This window comes from Fusarium odoratissimum (assembly GCF_000260195.1).
Source record: "Fusarium odoratissimum NRRL 54006 unplaced genomic scaffold supercont1.1, whole genome shotgun sequence".
Taxonomy (NCBI): Eukaryota; Fungi; Ascomycota; class Sordariomycetes; order Hypocreales; family Nectriaceae; genus Fusarium; species Fusarium odoratissimum.
In genome coordinates this window covers 1,184,550-1,202,960 of record NW_022158687.1, presented here as the reverse complement: position 1 = coordinate 1,202,960, position 18,411 = coordinate 1,184,550, and the positions used below count along the sequence as shown (strand labels likewise).

The 18,411-nt window shown below is 49.4% G+C and overlaps 8 protein-coding genes across 9 annotated transcripts; 5 read left to right on the top strand and 3 right to left on the bottom strand.

Annotated features, from left to right (window-relative positions):
- Positions 1-747: 747 nt before the first annotated feature.
- On the top strand, positions 748-951 carry FOIG_00431 (uncharacterized protein; the record flags this gene model as incomplete). The annotated part of the gene is made up of 1 exon (XM_031196568.1): positions 748-951. One exon carries the CDS (start codon positions 748-750, stop codon positions 949-951), a length of 204 nt encoding a protein of 67 aa, XP_031072335.1.
- Positions 952-1,113: 162 nt separating this feature from the next.
- FOIG_00430 (uncharacterized protein) lies at positions 1,114-1,991 on the top strand (the record flags this gene model as incomplete). The annotated part of the gene is made up of 2 exons (XM_031196567.1): positions 1,114-1,227; positions 1,278-1,991. 2 exons carry the CDS (start codon positions 1,114-1,116, stop codon positions 1,989-1,991), a joined length of 828 nt encoding a protein of 275 aa, XP_031072334.1.
- An 897-nt stretch (positions 1,992-2,888) lies between these two features.
- On the top strand, positions 2,889-5,340 carry FOIG_00429 (uncharacterized protein). The gene is made up of 2 exons (XM_031196566.1): positions 2,889-3,805; positions 3,858-5,340. The coding sequence occupies exons 1-2, from the start codon at positions 3,493-3,495 to the stop codon at positions 5,030-5,032; spliced, it is 1,488 nt and encodes a 495-aa protein (XP_031072333.1). The 5' UTR covers positions 2,889-3,492; the 3' UTR covers positions 5,033-5,340.
- A 204-nt stretch (positions 5,341-5,544) lies between these two features.
- Positions 5,545-8,682, top strand: FOIG_00428 (elongation factor G, mitochondrial). Its single transcript, XM_031196565.1, has 4 exons — positions 5,545-5,887; positions 5,947-6,058; positions 6,114-8,140; positions 8,191-8,682. The coding sequence occupies exons 1-4, from the start codon at positions 5,604-5,606 to the stop codon at positions 8,243-8,245; spliced, it is 2,478 nt and encodes an 825-aa protein (XP_031072332.1). The 5' UTR covers positions 5,545-5,603; the 3' UTR covers positions 8,246-8,682.
- FOIG_00427 (homoisocitrate dehydrogenase) lies at positions 8,351-9,851 on the bottom strand. Its single transcript, XM_031196564.1, has 2 exons — positions 9,744-9,851; positions 8,351-9,687 (listed from the first exon to the last, which is right to left on the bottom strand). Exons 1-2 carry the CDS (start codon positions 9,766-9,768, stop codon positions 8,642-8,644), a joined length of 1,071 nt encoding a protein of 356 aa, XP_031072331.1. The 5' UTR covers positions 9,769-9,851; the 3' UTR covers positions 8,351-8,641.
- Positions 9,852-11,344: 1,493 nt separating this feature from the next.
- Positions 11,345-15,256, top strand: FOIG_00426 (uncharacterized protein). 2 transcript variants are annotated; one of them, XM_031196563.1, is made up of 3 exons: positions 11,345-11,529; positions 11,581-11,838; positions 12,098-14,405. In XM_031196563.1, the coding sequence occupies exons 2-3, from the start codon at positions 11,739-11,741 to the stop codon at positions 14,131-14,133; spliced, it is 2,136 nt and encodes a 711-aa protein (XP_031072330.1). In that variant the 5' UTR covers positions 11,345-11,529; positions 11,581-11,738; the 3' UTR covers positions 14,134-14,405. The 2 variants fall into 2 exon arrangements, with proteins under 2 accessions (XP_031072330.1, XP_031072329.1); XM_031196562.1 differs by having other exon boundaries at positions 11,345-11,838; positions 12,098-15,256.
- On the bottom strand, positions 11,555-15,328 carry FOIG_00425 (30S ribosomal protein S8). The gene is made up of 2 exons (XM_031196561.1): positions 15,131-15,328; positions 11,555-15,053 (listed from the first exon to the last, which is right to left on the bottom strand). The coding sequence occupies exon 2, from the start codon at positions 14,972-14,974 to the stop codon at positions 14,474-14,476; it is 501 nt and encodes a 166-aa protein (XP_031072328.1). The 5' UTR covers positions 14,975-15,053; positions 15,131-15,328; the 3' UTR covers positions 11,555-14,473.
- Positions 15,329-15,566: 238 nt separating this feature from the next.
- On the bottom strand, positions 15,567-17,609 carry FOIG_00424 (kynurenine 3-monooxygenase; the record flags this gene model as incomplete). The annotated part of the gene is made up of 4 exons (XM_031196560.1): positions 15,567-16,557; positions 16,614-17,036; positions 17,093-17,310; positions 17,498-17,609. The coding sequence occupies 4 exons, from the start codon at positions 17,607-17,609 to the stop codon at positions 15,799-15,801; spliced, it is 1,512 nt and encodes a 503-aa protein (XP_031072327.1). The 3' UTR covers positions 15,567-15,798.
- Positions 17,610-18,411: the final 802 nt, after the last annotated feature.

Here is an 18,411-nt window from a genome sequence, read left to right as displayed (position 1 = left end):
ATCGATATGGCTATGTAACATGCAGTGCTCGATTGACCTCACTATAAATATATATAGACCAACAGTCGACTTGAAACATGAAATGTCGTAGCGAATATCGAACTGTCTCATGACGCCTTATAAACCACGACCTTTGATACTGGTCGCTTGAAAACGCTACTCACGGATGCTTTCGCCATACAAACCTTCTAACCAACTTGAATTGAGAGACCTGAAGATATCGCACGAGGATGATAAGATGGCTTACAACGATACTTGACCTGGTATCCAAATGTGAATGATACCCGTGATATGGTGGAAGCTACCTAGAGGTTATATTAGCGGTGCTATCCCCAGATTTTACCCCTGTCGTTCTCGATCAAGCTTTGCGGGGAAGCTCTCAGGCAGCTTATCATCATGACCAGCAACCACTGCCACCACCCTCATGATTGCACACAATAGACTCGACGAGGTATTCACAGACCCCTATGACAGTGGTCCACGACCAATTGCTCCAATAGATCAGTGAATCCATAGTTAATTGCCCAACCTGACAAAGTAAAAGTCGATTATGACGTTGAATGGCGCTTCGAGAGAGAAGGGCGTGTGAATGTGGGGCTTGTCAGGTCCACTAACCTTGAAGTCAGCATTGAATCAGTTCACATGAAGTTGGTACTACTCAAAAGGACGATACCGCCATCAACAAGTATTACAAGAATCGGAATCGGCCAGTCATAAGAATCTGACCACATCCAAGGCTTCCTCAACATGGTTCGAATTGCACCTTTCGCTGTTGAACAATGGATGGACGAGTATGAGACAACTCCTGAGGCCCTGAACGTTGCTGAGACGTGTGCTGCGTCTGTATCGATTGACGACTTGGTCGGCATGTGCAAAGACCCAAAGCACAAGGTCCCATTGATACAAGCCTCAAACTTACATACGGCCCTATCCCCGGTTCCAACGCATTAAGAGAGAGAATAGCTGCCCAGTGCAGCACCGAAGACACAAAACTTGCTGCAGAAGATATTGTTGTTACACAAGGTGCGATCGGTGCCAACTTCCTGGCCCTGTATAGCCTCGTTGGGCCAAATGATCACGTAGTTTGCGTCTATCCGACATACCAGCAGCTATATGAGGTTCCGCGAAGCATTGGAGCTGAAGTCTCATTATGGAAGCTTTAAGGAAGAAGAGAGCTTCGTTCCCAACGTGGATGAGCTGATCAACCTCATCCGAAAGAACACAAAGGTGAAGATTTTCAAGTGGTACAAAGAAATGGTTACTTACTGTTGTGCTAGATGATTATCATAAACAATCCTAATAATCCCACCGGTGCACCTATCCATAACAGTGAACTGGGGCGCATTGCTCAAATAGCAAAGGAGAAAGGCATCATCCTATTCTCTGACGAAGTCTATCGCCCACTCTTCCATGGCGGGGCCTCTGGTCAAATTGACATACCGAAGCCTGCTACGTCCTTGGGTTATGAAAGAACGATCACGACGGGATTCATGTCCAAAGGATATGCTTTGGCTGAGATTAGGGTCGGCTGGATTGCGAGCAAGGACAAGTGCATCATTTCAGCCATCATGGCCGCGCGAGACTACACCACAATCAGCGTTTCCCAGATCGATGACCAGGTCGCGAGATACGCCTTATCGCCAGCAGTTCTCCCTTCTTTAGTTGATCGCAACTTGACCCTGGCGAGAAACAATGCGAAACTGGTCAAAGAGTTTACCGGACGCTATAAAGCCGTGTGTTCCTGGGTAGAGCCCACGGTTGGTACGACAGCATTTGTTCGTTTCATCAAGAATGGCCAACCCATAAACGATGTTGATTTCTACTTGGACCTGCTGAGCAAGAACAATGTCTTGTTTGTAGCAGGTTCGAAATGCTTTGGGAAGGACGAGGACTTTAAGGGATACATAAGAATGGGGTATGTCTGTGAGACACATGTTCTAGTCGAGGGATTGAAGCGATTGGGTGCTTACATCGACGCAAACTTACTATAGTTAGGCAGCCCAGAGGTAACACAATTGCTTCCACTGAATCTCGCATTTGGTTCATATCGAACTGCATTAGATAAAGTGACCCCGAGTTGCACGGATCAGCGGCATTTACAACTCAACTTGGCCAAGGCGGCGTCGTCAGCTGGTAGGTAATGTTCAACGGGTTGTGCAAATACTCGCACGGCAACACGGAAAGTGGGAGAATGCAAGTGTTGATTGCTACACGACAGGAGACAAGGGCCAAATCCAACGATTTTGACTGACAGATCGACCATTTTGTTTTCAGAATGTTAATTGATCTGCCAGGTACAGTCTCCAAGTCTGGACTCTAATTCGATAGCGATGATGATCACTTCTTGGCAGCTCTTCTTGGTCTGCGAGCATGTACAAATCTCGTATTATCCAGAGATACCAAGAGTTTTGATGTTTGGTAATTTTCAAGTCGGTAATTACAACACGCCGTGATAGCCGTACCTTTCTACAAGAAGCAAGGTGTAGAGTCAAATTGATCCATGGTAACTTTGGCAAGTGATATAAGGCAGTAGAAATTTTGACGGATGTTGTTAGCTTCCGATCGTATGGAACTTGAATTGACAAAATAATTAATTAGCACCGGGCTTCGTAAGCCTCAAACAACTAACTAGTACCCGCCCACCTAGCGCATCATCCCACAGATCCTTGGATTTGCAGCTGAGGGGTGACAGAAAGCGCGAGACAGAAACGGTCACTACCACAAGCCCATTGCGTCTTATGTTTTGTTTCTGCCCATCATCCCAGTCCAGAGAGACGCTGACGACTCACCCTTTTTAGCGCAAGGGTCAACGAGACATCTTGGCGCTACAGCGTGCACGCACTCAAGTCAAGAGGCAAGTTCCCGAGTTGGTAATAGTTTACTAGTGATCCAAGTGGGAAAGTCCCGAGTCTGGTCTGGTGTGCTCCTCGTTTGTTACCAAGCTTGCGTGGCCCCCGTGCCGTTTCTTCCACTTCATCCATCATCTCCTGTCAATCGACAATCTTTCACTCATTGTTAACCCTGATTCGTTACTTTGTTTTCCTTTCTACCCTTGTTCTTTTTATATTCTCCAAAATTCCCTTCCTTCATCAGTTGCATTTACAGTTGCAGCTGTCCCATGCTCCACCACATCTGTCCCATCTTTGGGTCTTTTACCCTGTGTTTCCTTAGCTGGCGTTTCTTGCGACATCCTGCCGTGTCCTATGTCCTAGTGCAACCAATCTAGCTGTTAAGCGCTTCTTTGCACTACCTCGCCCTTCAAACAAACCGATACCTATCAACTCAACCCAACTCAACTTAAGTCTCAAATCCTTACTCTCTGACCTACCTATTCATACACAAAAGGCACTTGCCATTTTACAAAATTCTTATAACTCAGTTGGTTGGCCCCGCGCCTATTCACCTTATGGAGGAGGGTGGCGTTACTCCGTCCAACGCCATTCCTGAACTCATCTCTTCCTGGCCCTTGCCTGCCTCTCCCTTGCGGCTGCAATGAAGTCGTCCCTTGTGGGTGCTTCGCTGGTTTCGACATTGGGTCTTGTGCAAGCCCAAACCATCCAGTGGAACATCGAGGGTCGCCATCCTCAACCACATTTGGCCCGTCGCGCCAAAACGACATATGAAGAGATCATAAGTAATGACAGATCTGAGGGAGGTTACTTTACTGAGGTCACGATCGGCAATCCACCTCAGAATATTACCCTTCAGCTCGATACCGGGAGTAGTGATGTATGGGTTCCCTGGAACTGTGCAGATATCTGCGAGGACGACAAGAATGGAAAAAGTGGTTGCCCTCTTGGAAGCTGTAAGATGGCACCCCTGACAAGTATCATGCTTCATTATTGACAATTTGACAGTTGACCCCGATAAGTCCAAAACATTCAAACATGTCGCGCCCGGAATGTTCGGCATCACCTTTGTAGATGACAGTTATGTCAAGGGCGATTATTTTGAAGATCACTTTGAGTTGGACGGCGCTGTCATCAACAATCTGACCATGGGACTGGCTATTAAGACTAACATTTCATATGGGTTGATTGGCGTTGGTTATGCCAAGAACGAGGCATCGGGCAGCACCACGGATGTTATTTATCCCAACCTTCCTGTTGCGATGTACCAAGCAGGCTACATCAACACCATCGCCTACAGTGTGTGGCTCAACGACCTAGACGCCAAAGCCGGCAGTATTCTATTCGGAGGGGTTGACACAGCAAAGTACGTGGGCGATATGCACCGAATCGACATTCAAAAGTTGGATGGCCATTACTACCACTTCGTCGTGGCCTTGACCTCACTGGTCGCCACTAGCTCCAGCGGCAGCGATGTCCTTACCTCCGATAGTTTCCCTATTCAGGCCGTTCTCGATTCTGGAACCACGTTGAGCTACCTTCCCCAAGATTTGGCTCATGAGATCTGGGAAGAAGTTGGTGCTGTCTGGTCGCCATACTATGGAGTAGCTGTTCTACCATGTGCATATGGCAGGAACCAAGGGAATTTCACATTTGGATTCGCAGGCCCTGACGGTCCTAGCATCAGTGTAGGGATGGATGAGCTCGTTCTTTCCATGACCAGCGACGCGGCCAATATGCCAGCCTTTGAATCCGGTGCCTACAAGGGCGAGAACATATGTACCTTTGGTATACAAAACGACACCAACGATCTGTACCTACTTGGCAACACCTTTCTTCGATCCGCCTATGTCGTCTATGATCTGGTAAATAACGAAGTTGGAATTGCCGCTACTGATTTCAATTCGACGAAAAGCAAACGAGTCCCATTCAAGAGCTATGGGGCAACCATCCCATCCGCAACGGCAGCAAGCAATCAGCACAGAGCAACCGAGAAACCAACAGTCCCAGGTAATAACTTCACTGCTGCTGAGGGATTTCAAGAATCAGACTCAAATGGAAATGATGACGAGGACAACGCGGGATCATTGCTTGACCCCCCGACAACACCTTTGGCGCTGGTCGTTACCACTATGAGCTTTATGCTTGCAGGCGGAGGGATTTTCTCGAGCATTTTTTTATGACGCCGTCTTAAGGAGTTTTGGCTACATTGCGTTAGTCATCTGCTTCAGATGCTAACAGGTTCATGACACTGGCGTTGAACAAGGGTTGTATTGACATGGGCTCATTTTGGCGTTTAACGGCCGGACGGAGCCGTCGGTAATGAGGATACAAAAAGGGCGCAATGGATGATGAGACTACACAAATGATACCAGTAAAAGAATGGCATAAAAAGCCTAAAAGAATGCTTATAAATGCAAATGTTAATGATGCGTATACATGTTCCAAATCTCGAGTCGAGAAAATCCCTGAGTTCTCAACCTGAGCAGACTGGCTGGCAGTTTTGCACCTTGGCAGATCTCAAATGAGACACCTGTTCAATTCTCACCAACTCAAAATATATCTTTAATACTAGAGAATGTATTGCATTCAAGTGCATGGCTGACATCCTTTAAGAGAACGTTCGGGCGTTGTCTTGTTCCATTCCATTCGAGGCATGGACGCGTTCGGTTGAGGCGCCCACACTCCAATACCCAAGTTACAGTGCCATTAATGGCGAGAATTAAGCGCTGAGCGAATCAGAACTGCGTACGCATGTGGCGCTACACCTCCATCCTGCTAATCCCGACACCAAAGAAAAAAGTTTCCAATGGAGCGTCGATCATTGGCAACCCTCTCCTCAACTTCTTTGCTGAAGTCCAAGATTGCAAGATGAGGGCAACACGGGCTGCCAGATGGCTCAATTGCCGTCTGCTCCTCGGCACCCAGCAGCCAAGCTGCGGTAGCCATTCTTTTACTATATCAGCTGCTGCTCCCGCGTGGGAGAGTCGACGAGCCTTCAGCCAGACCAAGCGTAGCTGCAGTGCGGCGCAAGAAGCGTGAGTTCTCGATTGCTCCCCTTTTTGCTTGCTGAACACAATGCTCATATCATAGATAGTCTCAAGAAAGCTCAGGAAGACGCTGCTAGTTTGACACCCGAGTATGTCGCCGCCAACATGTCCGCTGAGGAGGCCAAGCGCCTGTCTCGTGTGCGCAACATCGGTATCGCTGTATGATCAATGGCCGTCACCATTTCACCCCCTTCTGCTAACAAGAACTAAACAGGCCCACATCGACAGTGGAAAGACAACAGTCAGTGAACGAGTCCTGTTCTACACCGGCCGAATCAATTCGATCCACGAGGTTCGAGGAAAGGATTCCGTCGGCGCCAAGATGGACTCTATGGAACTCGAAAGGGAAAAAGGCATCACTATTCAGTCTGCGGCTACTTTCGCCGACTGGAAAAAAATGGAAAACGGCAAAGAGGAAACCTACCACTTCAACCTGATTGATACACCCGGTCATATTGATTTCACTATCGAAGTCGAGCGAGCCTTGAGAGTCCTTGACGGTGCTGTCATGATTCTGTGCGCTGTTTCTGGCGTTCAGTCTCAGACCATCACCGTCGACCGTCAAATGAAACGTTACAATGTCCCCCGAATCTCGTTCGTCAACAAGATGGATCGCATGGGTGCCAACCCCTGGAAGGCAGTCGAACAGATCAACACGAAGCTCAAGATTCCCGCCGCCGCTATTCAGATTCCTATTGGTGCCGAAGACGAGTTCTTGGGCGTTGTCGATCTCATCAACATGCAGGCTATGTACTTCGAGGGTCCCCGTGGTACCAAGGTTCGCGTTACCGATCAGATTCCCGGTCCTCTCCAGGAATTCGCCAAGGAGAAGCGCCAGGCTCTGATTGAGAAGCTTGCTGATGTCGACGACGAAATTGCCGAACTGTACCTTGAGGAGCAGGAGCCTACCAACCTTCAGATCAAGGCCGCTATCCGACGTGCTACTATCGCCCGAACTTTCACTCCTGTCATGATGGGTTCTGCTCTTGCCGACAAGGGTGTTCAGCCTATGCTCGACGCTGTTTGCGATTACCTGCCCAACCCCTCTGAAATTGAGAACACTGGTCTGGACAAGTCCCAGGGCGAGAAGACTGTTAAGCTGGTTCCCTATGACTCTCTTCCCTTTGTCGGTCTTGCCTTCAAGCTCGAGGAGAACAACTATGGTCAACTCACCTACATCCGCGTCTACCAGGGCAAGCTGAGCAAGGGTACCTACCTGTTCAACTCTCGAACTGACAAGAAGGTCCGAATTCCCCGTATCGTCCGCATGCACTCCAACGAAATGGAGGATGTCTCCGAGATTGGTGCCGGTGAAATTTGCGCTGTTTTCGGTGTCGACTGTGCCTCCGGTGACACCTTCACTGACGGAGGTCTTCCCTACACTATGTCTTCCATGTTCGTTCCTGATGCTGTCATGTCTCTTTCCATCAAGCCCAAGCGAACCGGTGATGCCGACAACTTCAGTAAGGCCATGAACCGATTCCAGCGTGAGGATCCCACTTTCCGTGTCCACGTTGACGCCGAGAGTGAGGAGACTATCATTTCCGGTATGGGTGAATTGCACCTTGAGGTCTATGTGGAACGTCTCCGACGCGAGTACAAGACTGAGTGTGTCACTGGCCAGCCCCGTGTTGCCTACCGAGAGACAATTGCCCGACGAGCCGACTATGACTACCTTCTGAAGCGACAGAGTGGTGGTCCCGGTGACTTCGCCCGTGTTGCTGGATGGATTGAGCCCAACGACAAGCCTGATGAGAATCATTATGAGAGCCAGGTCGTTGGTGGTCACATTCCCGACAAGTTCCTCTCTGCCTGTGCCAAGGGTTTCGACGTTGTCTGTGAGAAGGGCCCTCTCCTGGGCCACAAGGTTATCGGCGCCAAGATGGTTGTCAACGATGGTGCTACTCACGTTACTGATTCTTCCGATTATGCTTTCAACTTGGCCACCCAGATGGCTTTCAAGAAGGCTTTCTCCGATGCTGGTGGTCAGGTGCTCGAGCCCCTCATGAAGACCACTATCACTGCCCCCAACGAGTTTCAGGGTAACATTCTTATGCTTATGAACAAGCGTAACGCCACCATTCACGATACCGATATTGGTAGCGAGGATTTCACACTCATCTGTGACTGCAGTCTGAACGCCATGTTTGGCTTCAGCTCTCAGCTTCGTGCTGCCACTCAGGGCAAGGGCGAGTTCAGCATGGAGTTTAGCCACTACGCCCCTGCTCCTCCTCATCTTCAGTATGTATCTCTGCATCATTGCGAAAGAATAAGCACTAACAACTTTATAGAAAGGAACTGGTCGCCAAGTATCAGGCTGAGCTTGAGGCTAAGCGAACCAAATAAGCTAGTCACTGGAGCTGAAGATGTATCATGGCCCAGCACATCAGTGATGTAACGGCCTAAGCGCAGACAATGTTGTCTCTGCTATTGTATAACACACACGAATGGGTGCACGATCTTGTAATATAATGTCATACGAAAACGACTCCTTGGTAGAGGCTTGGAAGTCAACGATACACAAATGAATTGTAGAAGCTGGATAGGGCACCTCTTTTGACGGAGGTATTTAGAAAAGATGGATAGAAAAACCTATACCATATACAATCCTCTCTAGATCTTTAAAACAAACGAATCTTCACACGGATTTCCAAGCTGTATCCAAAAACTAGCTGTATCATCACATGTTCAAACAGCATGGGATATCTGATCTAGCTACCAACTTTTGATGTTTTATATATTTTACAGGCGTCGAAGAATGTCAGCGACAACCTCCTCGGTAGTGGCCTTACCACCCAGGTCGGGGCTCAGGAGCTTACCCTCCTCAAGGTTACCATCAACAGCAGCGTAGATCTTAGCAGCAGCCTCCTCCTCGTTGAGGAACTCGAGCATCAGAGCAGTGGATCGGAGAGTAGCAATGGGGTTGGCGATGTTCTGGCCCTGAATATCGGGAGCACTGCCGTGGCAAGGCTCGCCAATAGCGAAGCCCTCACCAACGTTGGCACTGGGGACGAGACCCAAGCTGCCGACAAGAGCAGCAGCACCGTCGGAGAGAATATCACCGTACAGGTTAGGAGCGACAATGACGTCGTAGTCCTCGGGCTGACGGAAGAGCTTGTAAACCATAGAGTCGACAATCTGCTCCTCAACGGCAACAGATGAGAACTTGGGATCGGCAAGGGCTTTCTTGGAGGTAGCGCGGAAGAGACCGTCGGTCTGGGACAGGACGTTGGACTTGTGGGTGATGGTGACAAGGGGAGACTTGTGAATGCTAGAGGCACCAGCATCACGGATCTTCTGGCGACGCAGAGCAATGTCACCAGCCATGGTAGCAATGCGGAACGAAGCCTTCTCGGAAATGCGCTTAATAGCCTCGGCAACCTTGCCCTCGGGAGTCTCATGGGTCTGCTCCTGCTTGACGTACAGATCCTCAGTGTTCTCGCGGACAATGACCATGTCGATAGGCTTAGCAGCGGTCATGACAGTCTTGACGGGACGGACGTTGGCGTAGAGGTCGAGCTTCTTTCGCAGAGCGACAATGGGCGATGAGTAACCCTTGACAGCCTGTGTAGGCGAGCTCACAGCTCCAAAAAGCGCACCATCGCACTCGTTCTTGAGAACCTCGACAGTCTTGTCGGGGAGCGCAGCGCCGGTCTGCTCAAAGGTCTCGAAGCCAGCCTTGAGGTCGACAAAGTCGAATTTGAGGCCAAGAGATGCGGGAAGAGCTTCGAGAATGCGGCGGCCGGCGGGGATGACCTCCTTGCCGATGCCATCACCGGGGATGAGGCCTGTAAGTCAACATGTTAGCTAGATATTGGATCGAGTTGGCGGTGGCGTGCTGTACCGATTCTGAGGGTGCGGAAAGACATGATGGGCACAATTGGAGTTGAGAGGAAGTTCAAGTTCTCTTGTCCGAAGATCGGAACGGGAAAGAAATGTTGTATGGATTTTTGGTATCGGGTAAAAAGTGGCCAGGCCGACGGCGCCAAGCATGCAAAGTTTATGTTGACTGCACTTTGGAATTACAATTGACAATATATCCCATTCATTTCAAGATGTTTTCCCATATTCTATTTCTCGACTACATCTCCATTAAAGTGTACCGATATGTCTGCACAACCATCTGTATATATTAACCTTGCCTGGGAGCATTTATTGTTGGCCGATACTCGGCTCACATCTGATATCAATTAAATGTCACGCCAACAACGAGATGGATCTAATCCCAGTTCTCATACGACGTGAGCGCATAGTCAAGATCCAACGAAAGAGTCCTTGGATGTCAATGGTCCACTGGATACAATTTACCTGGAACGAGAGCTTCGATCGGAGGATGTGGGGAGGGCATATGAGACACAGCAGACCCCACACAAGCTCATGTGTTCCAATATCACCATCAAAGCTTCAAAGCGTCCATTGAAAATATTAAGTTGTACGGGAAAATATTATTGGATGAACCTGTAGGATAGCCGCGGGGGAGCCGAAGGAATAACTCCAGAGCCGAGACAACGTGGGAGAAGCGGAAGCATGGTATGGGATGGGATGAAATGAAATAAAATAAAATAAAATAAGGGGTAATTATATGAATTAATGAACGAATGACGTGGTACGTATTCGTAGTCAAACTGCTAACATTAGTCTGCGGCCGGTCCATCCCATGTTGAGGTTGATCTTATGTGTTCATTTCGACTGATTTGAGCCATTCGCCATTGTATTCGATTTCTCTTCTACACCTCTTCGATGGACCATTGGCTGGTGTTTGACTGTCAATGCTGCATAACAATCCTTCGTCAAACGTGGCAGTCCAGGAATAGCTAGCTACTAATCATAATACGTAGCTCCCTATTGTTTCATGTTCTCAGGCGCCTTTGAGGGGCCGAGTATCGAGGACACTTGTTGGCTTGATAGTTGATGAGATTATACAGTCGCTGTGCCGGCAATCACGGTGAACTCTCATCATGATTGTAATTTACTTTGTCCCTGGCTAAGCCTGATGTGAACGAGATCCATTCAGTGCCTCATTTCGACTGGATCCTTGTCTGAGCACCGCCCATACCTGGCTCCATCCAATCCAGTCTATTGCCTTGTTAGTCAATGTCACCGAGCAACTGACTTGCTGCCAGAGTAACTTGAGATTCTAGACATGAAAATTCGTGAGGCAGAGCTTCTTTGATGACTCAAGATAACATCTAGTTGCTGTGCGAGTGATGGTCGGCGTTTAATGTGGAATGATTTGGCTGGTTGCCAAGCTTCAGGAGTTGTCTATACACCATCTCGATATTGTAGTACATGAGTGATGTTGAAGACTCTACCTTGTGGTCTGTCCAACTCTTGTACCGTCCTGTGCTCTTAGCCCCTATTATTCTGCAACTGCCCAACGTACCAGAAGCGATTTTTCTGCGGGTTGCCAGTCCCTCCACCATCCGCCTCCACCTACCGAAGCAATTTAGCCCCATGGGATACATTCACAGGAGAGTATTCAACAAGCGCTGAAACGCCTCCTGGAATACCTCACTAGGCCAGCTACAGCAGGTACCCCTTGTTTGACGGCTCGCCCCTCAATCCACTAACAGCCTGTGCCTGACCTGAGGAGCCCCGTCGTATCTGTCTGATGTACCTCAAGGAGCAAGGTACAGGTACCCTGCCTCCTTTGCGACTGGACGCCGCTCATAACCAGCCAGACATCACCTCGTCCCATCTTGTCCTTATCCTAATCCCTATCCATTCACAACACGCGCTCAACTCTAGAACTCGCTGAAACTGTACATAACGAACACCCCAAAAAGACCTCGAGGTCGCCCGACCGAACTATCGTCTCGTCTGAGAGCCCTCAGCAACAATGAGTCAGGTTAAGAACCTCCGCGCCATGTTCGAGAACAAGGGCGACACGAGCCCGCCCGACAGAGGCCGATCATCTGGCGCTTCTACTCCCGTCCAAGGTACGACCGATACTCTCGCGACATGATCTCAAGAATGAGCGCGCATTTCCTGGCTGGTGGGATACACTTTTAGAGCTGTTGCGAGATGCAACTTTTAAGTTAGGAAAGCCGTTAAAAAGCTTGCTCTAATTGTACCTGCCCTGGATTCGCGCCCACACTAGCTTTCAGCGTCATTCTTTCATACCTACCGTGTCCTTCCCGTCCATCTTTCTCTCCCTTTAACCCCTTGCTGATCAAAACCTGTTTTCTTTCTCCACAGGCTCAGGCACAGGCAACAGCGGAACCGAATCACCTGTCCGGCCACTGTCAAAAGTCAGAACAAGCTTTGTTGCCATTGAGAAAGACGGAAGGATAGGTCTTAGGAGAGATCCCAGCCACGAATCCAGTGTATCACGCCGTCGATTAAGCATGGACACCGATGCAGAATCCGTTTCCACTATCCCGGACAAGCCATCCGCGTCGCTTGAAGATGCGCCACGCGCAAGCAAGCCTTTCTTCCAAGAAGCAATCCCAGAGTCGCCCCGTCACCTAATTGATCCCCCAAAGACACCCACGGAGCAAATGGGAGCTGTCACCGACGAGCCAAGTGTCAACCCCGACAAGAAGGTAGACGTGGAGGAACCATCACCTTCATTGCCGCCAGCAGAGCCTGTCACGGCAGAGCCTGTTGCAGCTTCGCCGAAGAAGGAAAACAAGCCCCCAGCAGCTCCTGCAGGTGCCAATGGTAAGGCCAAGGTCGAGAACACGAAAGAAGCAAAAGAGCCAAAGCAGACAGCTCCCACAGCAACTGCAAAGGCTAGCGCTCCCAAGAAAACAACCACCACTCGACCCAGCACCATCTCCACGAAAGCTCCGAACACCAAGCCTCCAGCAAAGTCTCCTTCCGCAACGAGGCCAACAGCAAGCGCCACACACAAGCCTGAGCCCAAACCAGCTCCCAAGGCTGCTTCAGCACCAAAGAAGGAGACAAAACCGGCACCAAGGACTACGCCAACAGCTACACGACCTTCAGCGACTAGCGCAACCAAGAAGCCTCAGCCATTGAAGCCCACCCCTAGCGATGCTCCCTTTGTGAAACCAAAGCCCAAGTCTCCCACGAAGCCTGTGCACCTCCCTGCTTCTCTCATGGCCCCAACTGCATCCTCCGGTGCCAAGACAGGTCGTCAGGTTCAACCTTCGGCCAGCTCACAGAATCTCAGCGTACCTGCTCGCCCAGCCAGCCGGGCGAGCGCGACAGGAGCTGGCGCCAGTACTGGCAAAACCGTCAGGCGTCAACCTTCAAACGTCGGCCGCTCACGGCCAAGCCTTGGCCCTCCTCCCAAGAAGGCCTCCGATCCCGCTCACCCCAAGAAGGAAGCACCAGTCGATGAGAGCTTTTTGGCCCGCATGATGCGACCAACACAAGCTTCCGCTCAAAAGACTTCCGAGAAAGTGCCTACGACACCGCCCAAGAAGACGGTAAAGCGACCATCATCTTCAGGAGCCGATGCCACACGCCGCGAGAGCAGCATGAAAACTCCGGGAAGCACCAAGAAACCTGCCAGGAAGGCAGCTGAATCCAAGTCGGTGACTGGTTCAGTCGTCTCAGACGAGACCTCCAAGGTTGAGCCCGTGGTTGAAGAGAAGGTACCCGAGCCTGCTAAGTCAGAAAGTCCCGAGGTGCCCGAGATTGAAACCGAGGTATCCCAGACCAACAATGCTCCTGAGGACTTGAAGAAGCCTGAACCAGGGCCCGTTGTGGAGGACGCTCCTGTTGAAGTTGAGGAGCCCGCTCCAGAGGAATCGAGCAAAGAGGAGCAGGAGAAGAAGGAAGGCGTCCGCCCTATCGCCCTCGAGACACCCAAAGAGGAGAAACCTGTTGATGTTCTCGAAACCACCGCTACTGAGGAGCCCATCGCCTCTCCCAGGGAGACTCCTGCTGATGAGTCCGAGGAGTCCAGGGAGCAGGAGCCCACGACTGAATCTAAGAAGCCAATTGAGAACGACGATATCGTTCCTCTAGTAGAGGAGGGCTCTACTCAGCCCCCTGTTGTCGTCGAGGAGACAAACAAGGCATCAGCCACTGATCCTGAACCAGAGACCACGGAAGAGATGATTCCCTTGTTGGAGAAGGATGCCGAGTCAGCCGAGACGAAGACTGCAGAGAATAAGGACAACAAGATTGACATCATAAACAGGAATGATACCAAGGAAGACGAGAAGGCCGCTGAGGATGTTGAAGAGAAGGATACCACTGGAGAGAAGATTGACGAAGAGAAGACGGAAGACCAGGAAAGCGTTACCAAGACGGAATAAACTTGGGATAGATTGTGGGAGATACAAGATTGCTGATTTAGCCATGGAGGAGGGGATGTACTGTTTGAGCCGTTGTATAGATACCTGTTTTAAGCGAAGGCGAATGGTGATTTTATCGCATACTTATTGTAAAAAGAGCATCTGAAAACGAGATTGCGAGATAACAAAAATATTTGTAATGCGAAAGGCGGTTTCTCATGCTGAGATTGATTTTTGATACACAAATCGTCCTTATTGGACTTAATCTAGTTGTACAATACAAGCTTCCCTATTTATCGTATCATGAAAGCACACAGGCTCCTCCCACCACCCAAGCAACCCCCCCTCTAGATATCCATGCTTATGAAACCCGGCATACTAACAGACCACCCTGTTTTCTCGCGAGTGCCTCCCTTACTTCCAGCATACCCTTCGACGTCGACACAAACATGCACTCGCCAAGATTTAACCCCGGCACGACACCACCATCCACCTTCGTAGGAAACCCTCTCGCCAATCTAGCCAGCTCCGCAATGTTGGCCGTCATAAGACGCTTCGGCGTGCTAATGGCGTTGGCCTTTCCGAGGACGGGTTTACCGTCCCAGTACTTAAGGCCGAGCCACAGGCGCATCCTGGCTACGTTGGCGTTTGTCACGGGCACTGGAGGCTCAGAAACCATCTGCTCGAGCGTTGGAGGATGAGGACCGGAGCGGTAGATTGCCGAGAAGAACCCTGATCGGTGAAGAGCGAGGGCGAGTTGAAGGTTGTATTTGCAATTCTTGACAGATGTTATACCCAGGCGGGCTTTAGAGGCGTTTTGGAGATGCGAACACATGTTCGCGATGTTGGTGACTGAGGGCATGATGGGCGGTCTAGAGAATGGACGGTATAGATTTGAGTGAAGGAGAGTTTGGTCGTCTCGTTGGAATCGTCTTTTCGTTCTACGTTGACGCTTTGTTAACATTTGTTTCCTTGCGGCTCCTATCACGGAATTTGGATGCGGAATTGCCGAACTCACCACTAGAAGAAAGCGAGACTAGGTCTTCAAATTTAGGAGACCTATTGACCGATATAAAATCTCCCACCTTCAATTGTCGAAGATTCAGAGCGAGGAAATGCCGGCCAATATCTCGATTTCAACGAGACTCTCTGTAGAGCGTTGTAGATCCGGGCCAAAAATTCAGAAGTTCGAAGAATGACTAAGCCAAATATCGGCTAAGCGCATATCACTGTATTAGTGCATAAGAATAACCTGACGATGAATGTGTGGTTCACCTTTTATGGTGACAGAAATAAAGATAGTAATGCGGTATAAGTGCGAATTTGATGTTGGTGTATTACGAATAATTCGAATTCACTCTTGACTAAGATTGGTGCTGCTGCAAATCGCCAACACTCGATCAACCCCTAGACTGATTTGAACTTTAGAGATCAACCATGCATTTGACGCGCATGCGACTAATTCAGTGGCTTCACAGATAGTATGGAAGGACTTTTCTTAGAATCGAAGGTTGACGTTGCGTTTCTTCCAAGTTTGGTCCTGCTTATGTCGAGTTTAGTTCTATATTACAATCTGACCTTTAATTATTGCCAACTTTTCCTGCAACTGAGCAGTGATACATGATTTCTAATAAGTAAGCGAAGATTTCCACTAATACATCGTACCAACACGACGGCGGGTTTCCCTCACGAGGGAAGCTGTCGAACAGCCTTGATCATAGCAGAAAATGACCGTCGGTACCTGTATGCAAACACCGCGGCTGAAACCAAGAAAGGGCTGGCCACCAGGGTCAAGAAACTTCGCACCAATATCTTGCCTTGGGCATCACTCTTATTGATGACGTCCAGGTAGCCCTCGTTGCTGAAGCTGACTCTGGAGTACTTCGTCTGCCAGCCAAGGCGAGGGAAGTACACGCTCATCATCTCTTCGAGATACTTTCTCAACCTGTAACGTTTTGACAAGACTGAGGATCGCATCTCGACATAATTTTGCAGGGCAAGATCGTTGATTGCATGGGCGTCGGCTGGCCGAACCGCTGAGTACTCCGCCAATGCAAGTGACCGCTGGAAAGCTGGCTCGGATTTAGATGACTCGCTGACAGGGTCATTGGACTCATCGATCTGAGCGTGTTTGTCAAGTATTGAAAAGAGAATCCGTACATCCTCCATGCCCGCATTCATGCCTTGGCCATAGAAAGGCACCATGGCATGAGCGGCATCACCAACAATAACGCAAGAAGAGCCATAATGGTACGGCTTGCACTTGAGGCTGATAAGTGGGAGGTGAGGATTTGTATTGAAAGATTCAATCAACTCATCGCCTGGTATCAAGTCCGTAACGCCCGGGAAATGGCTGTCGAAAAAGGCCGGAACGCTGGCAGGGTTATTCTCAAGATCTGAGAAATCCTTGCTTGGCATAAAGAGTGTGCATGTGAATGAGCCGTCCTAAGCAAAAGAGTCAATAAATTGTGGAGAACTAATGGAAACGAATAAGAACATACATCGCTAGGAATAGCAATGAACATGAAATCCTTGCCTGGCCAAATATGCAAGTGATTAGGCGATATTCGGAACTTGGCCATTGGATCGGCTGTTTCATCAGTCTTGACTGGCTTGAGCTGGAACTCGCACCATAGAGTATCAATGTACTCCTGCTGGTAGTTCATCCGGGTAAACTTCATAAGATGGTAGCGAACAGCAGAATGGGCACCGTCAGCTCCAATCATAAGATCGAAGGAAATATCGATTTCCTTGGGGCGAGACTCCTCGGACGACTTTACATCGGCCACTTCAAACCAAGCTTTGCATTCACGATAGTCGGCGCCTGTGAGTTTGTGGTTAAAGAATAACTTGACATTAGGCATATTATCCAGGATATCGAGCAATCGCTTGTTCAGGCCTGCCCGATCAATGGCGTGAATTGCCTATTTCGAATCGTCAGTTTCACATGCTACACGGGAGTTGAGGCAATTATGCATACCCGTCCCTTGACATCGTAGTCTTGCGACTGCTCAAAGAGTGCTCCAGTTGGGCCTCTACCATGAATCATGCGGCCTCTCATTGGAATTGTTGTCGACATGACATGGTCAAGGAGGCCCGGTTGACCAGCATGACGCATAGCATTGATTCCGCGCTCTGAAATTGCGAGATTGATGGATTTTGTAAAGTTGAGTGGGATAGTACTGGGATCCCGGAGGTCTAGACCAGTCAGCGAATGCGCCCCTCGAACGGTTGAAGAGAATTTTATTAAAAGACCTCATGAAAAACCTCATACACAACTCTTCGCAAGTCGTGAGAGCTTCAAACGAGTTTCCTCGGGGCTCCGGAACTTATTCGAGTCTTTCGCGATGCGCCAATGGGAAACATGTTAGAAAAAGTCACTTACCCGGTCGCAACTCATAAACTTCAACCTCATGGCCCCTCTGAGCAGCATACAAAGCCGCCAGAGAACCAACAGGGCCAGCACCTACAACAACGATCTTCTGAGACTTCACCATCTTGCTTGTGAAGTTTGTCAAGGACGAACGGAGACGAAAAATGTCAAGAGATGGCGAGATATTAAGGTTGCCATACTAATAGATCAAGGACCGATTCAAGCCCCGATAGTGCCGGCTGTTACTGTTGCATCAAAGCGATAGCGGCCGGCCGGAAGCGGGGACCCACTCTGTCCACTGCAGAAGAGCCAAGAACAACCTTACAGTCACCCACAAGACCACTTACTAACCCCGGCATTCGGTGTTCTAGTAAGTAAATGCCGCTGAAGGTCAAAGAAAATGGTCTCGATCTAAAGTGACTAGATTTGGACTATGGTCCAATGAAGAGGCCGCTGGCTGTGACCAAGTGAGTGTCTTCTGACTGCTCCGATGGGCCGTCGTTGTTAACATAGAGTGAAACCGGTGCGGGTATCAGTATTGCCAACATGTTGTCCTCGATGGCCCAGCGCTCCCTTCAAAGCGCATACCCCAGCTCTCTTGCTGCTCTTGTGCAGATTAAGTCTGTATTTATCCGGCTCCAAATCCCCCAGATCTCACAACTGTCTGCTCAGAAATGACATGCTCTACTCCAATCTAACACTGATATCATGGAACGGTTCTCAGCTCAAACGAGCGGAAATTCAGATCTTTAGTGAGATTTTAGTTTCAGAAATTCTCTTGTAGAGATCAATTTGAGTTCCTTGTCCTTCACATGCTCAGTCTTCACCGAAGCACTAACACGTTCGCATGGACCACCGTTACTAATCACGTCTCCGTTATGCCGCAGCCCCCCACTTACCCAAAACAGCACCGTTTTACAAAAGAG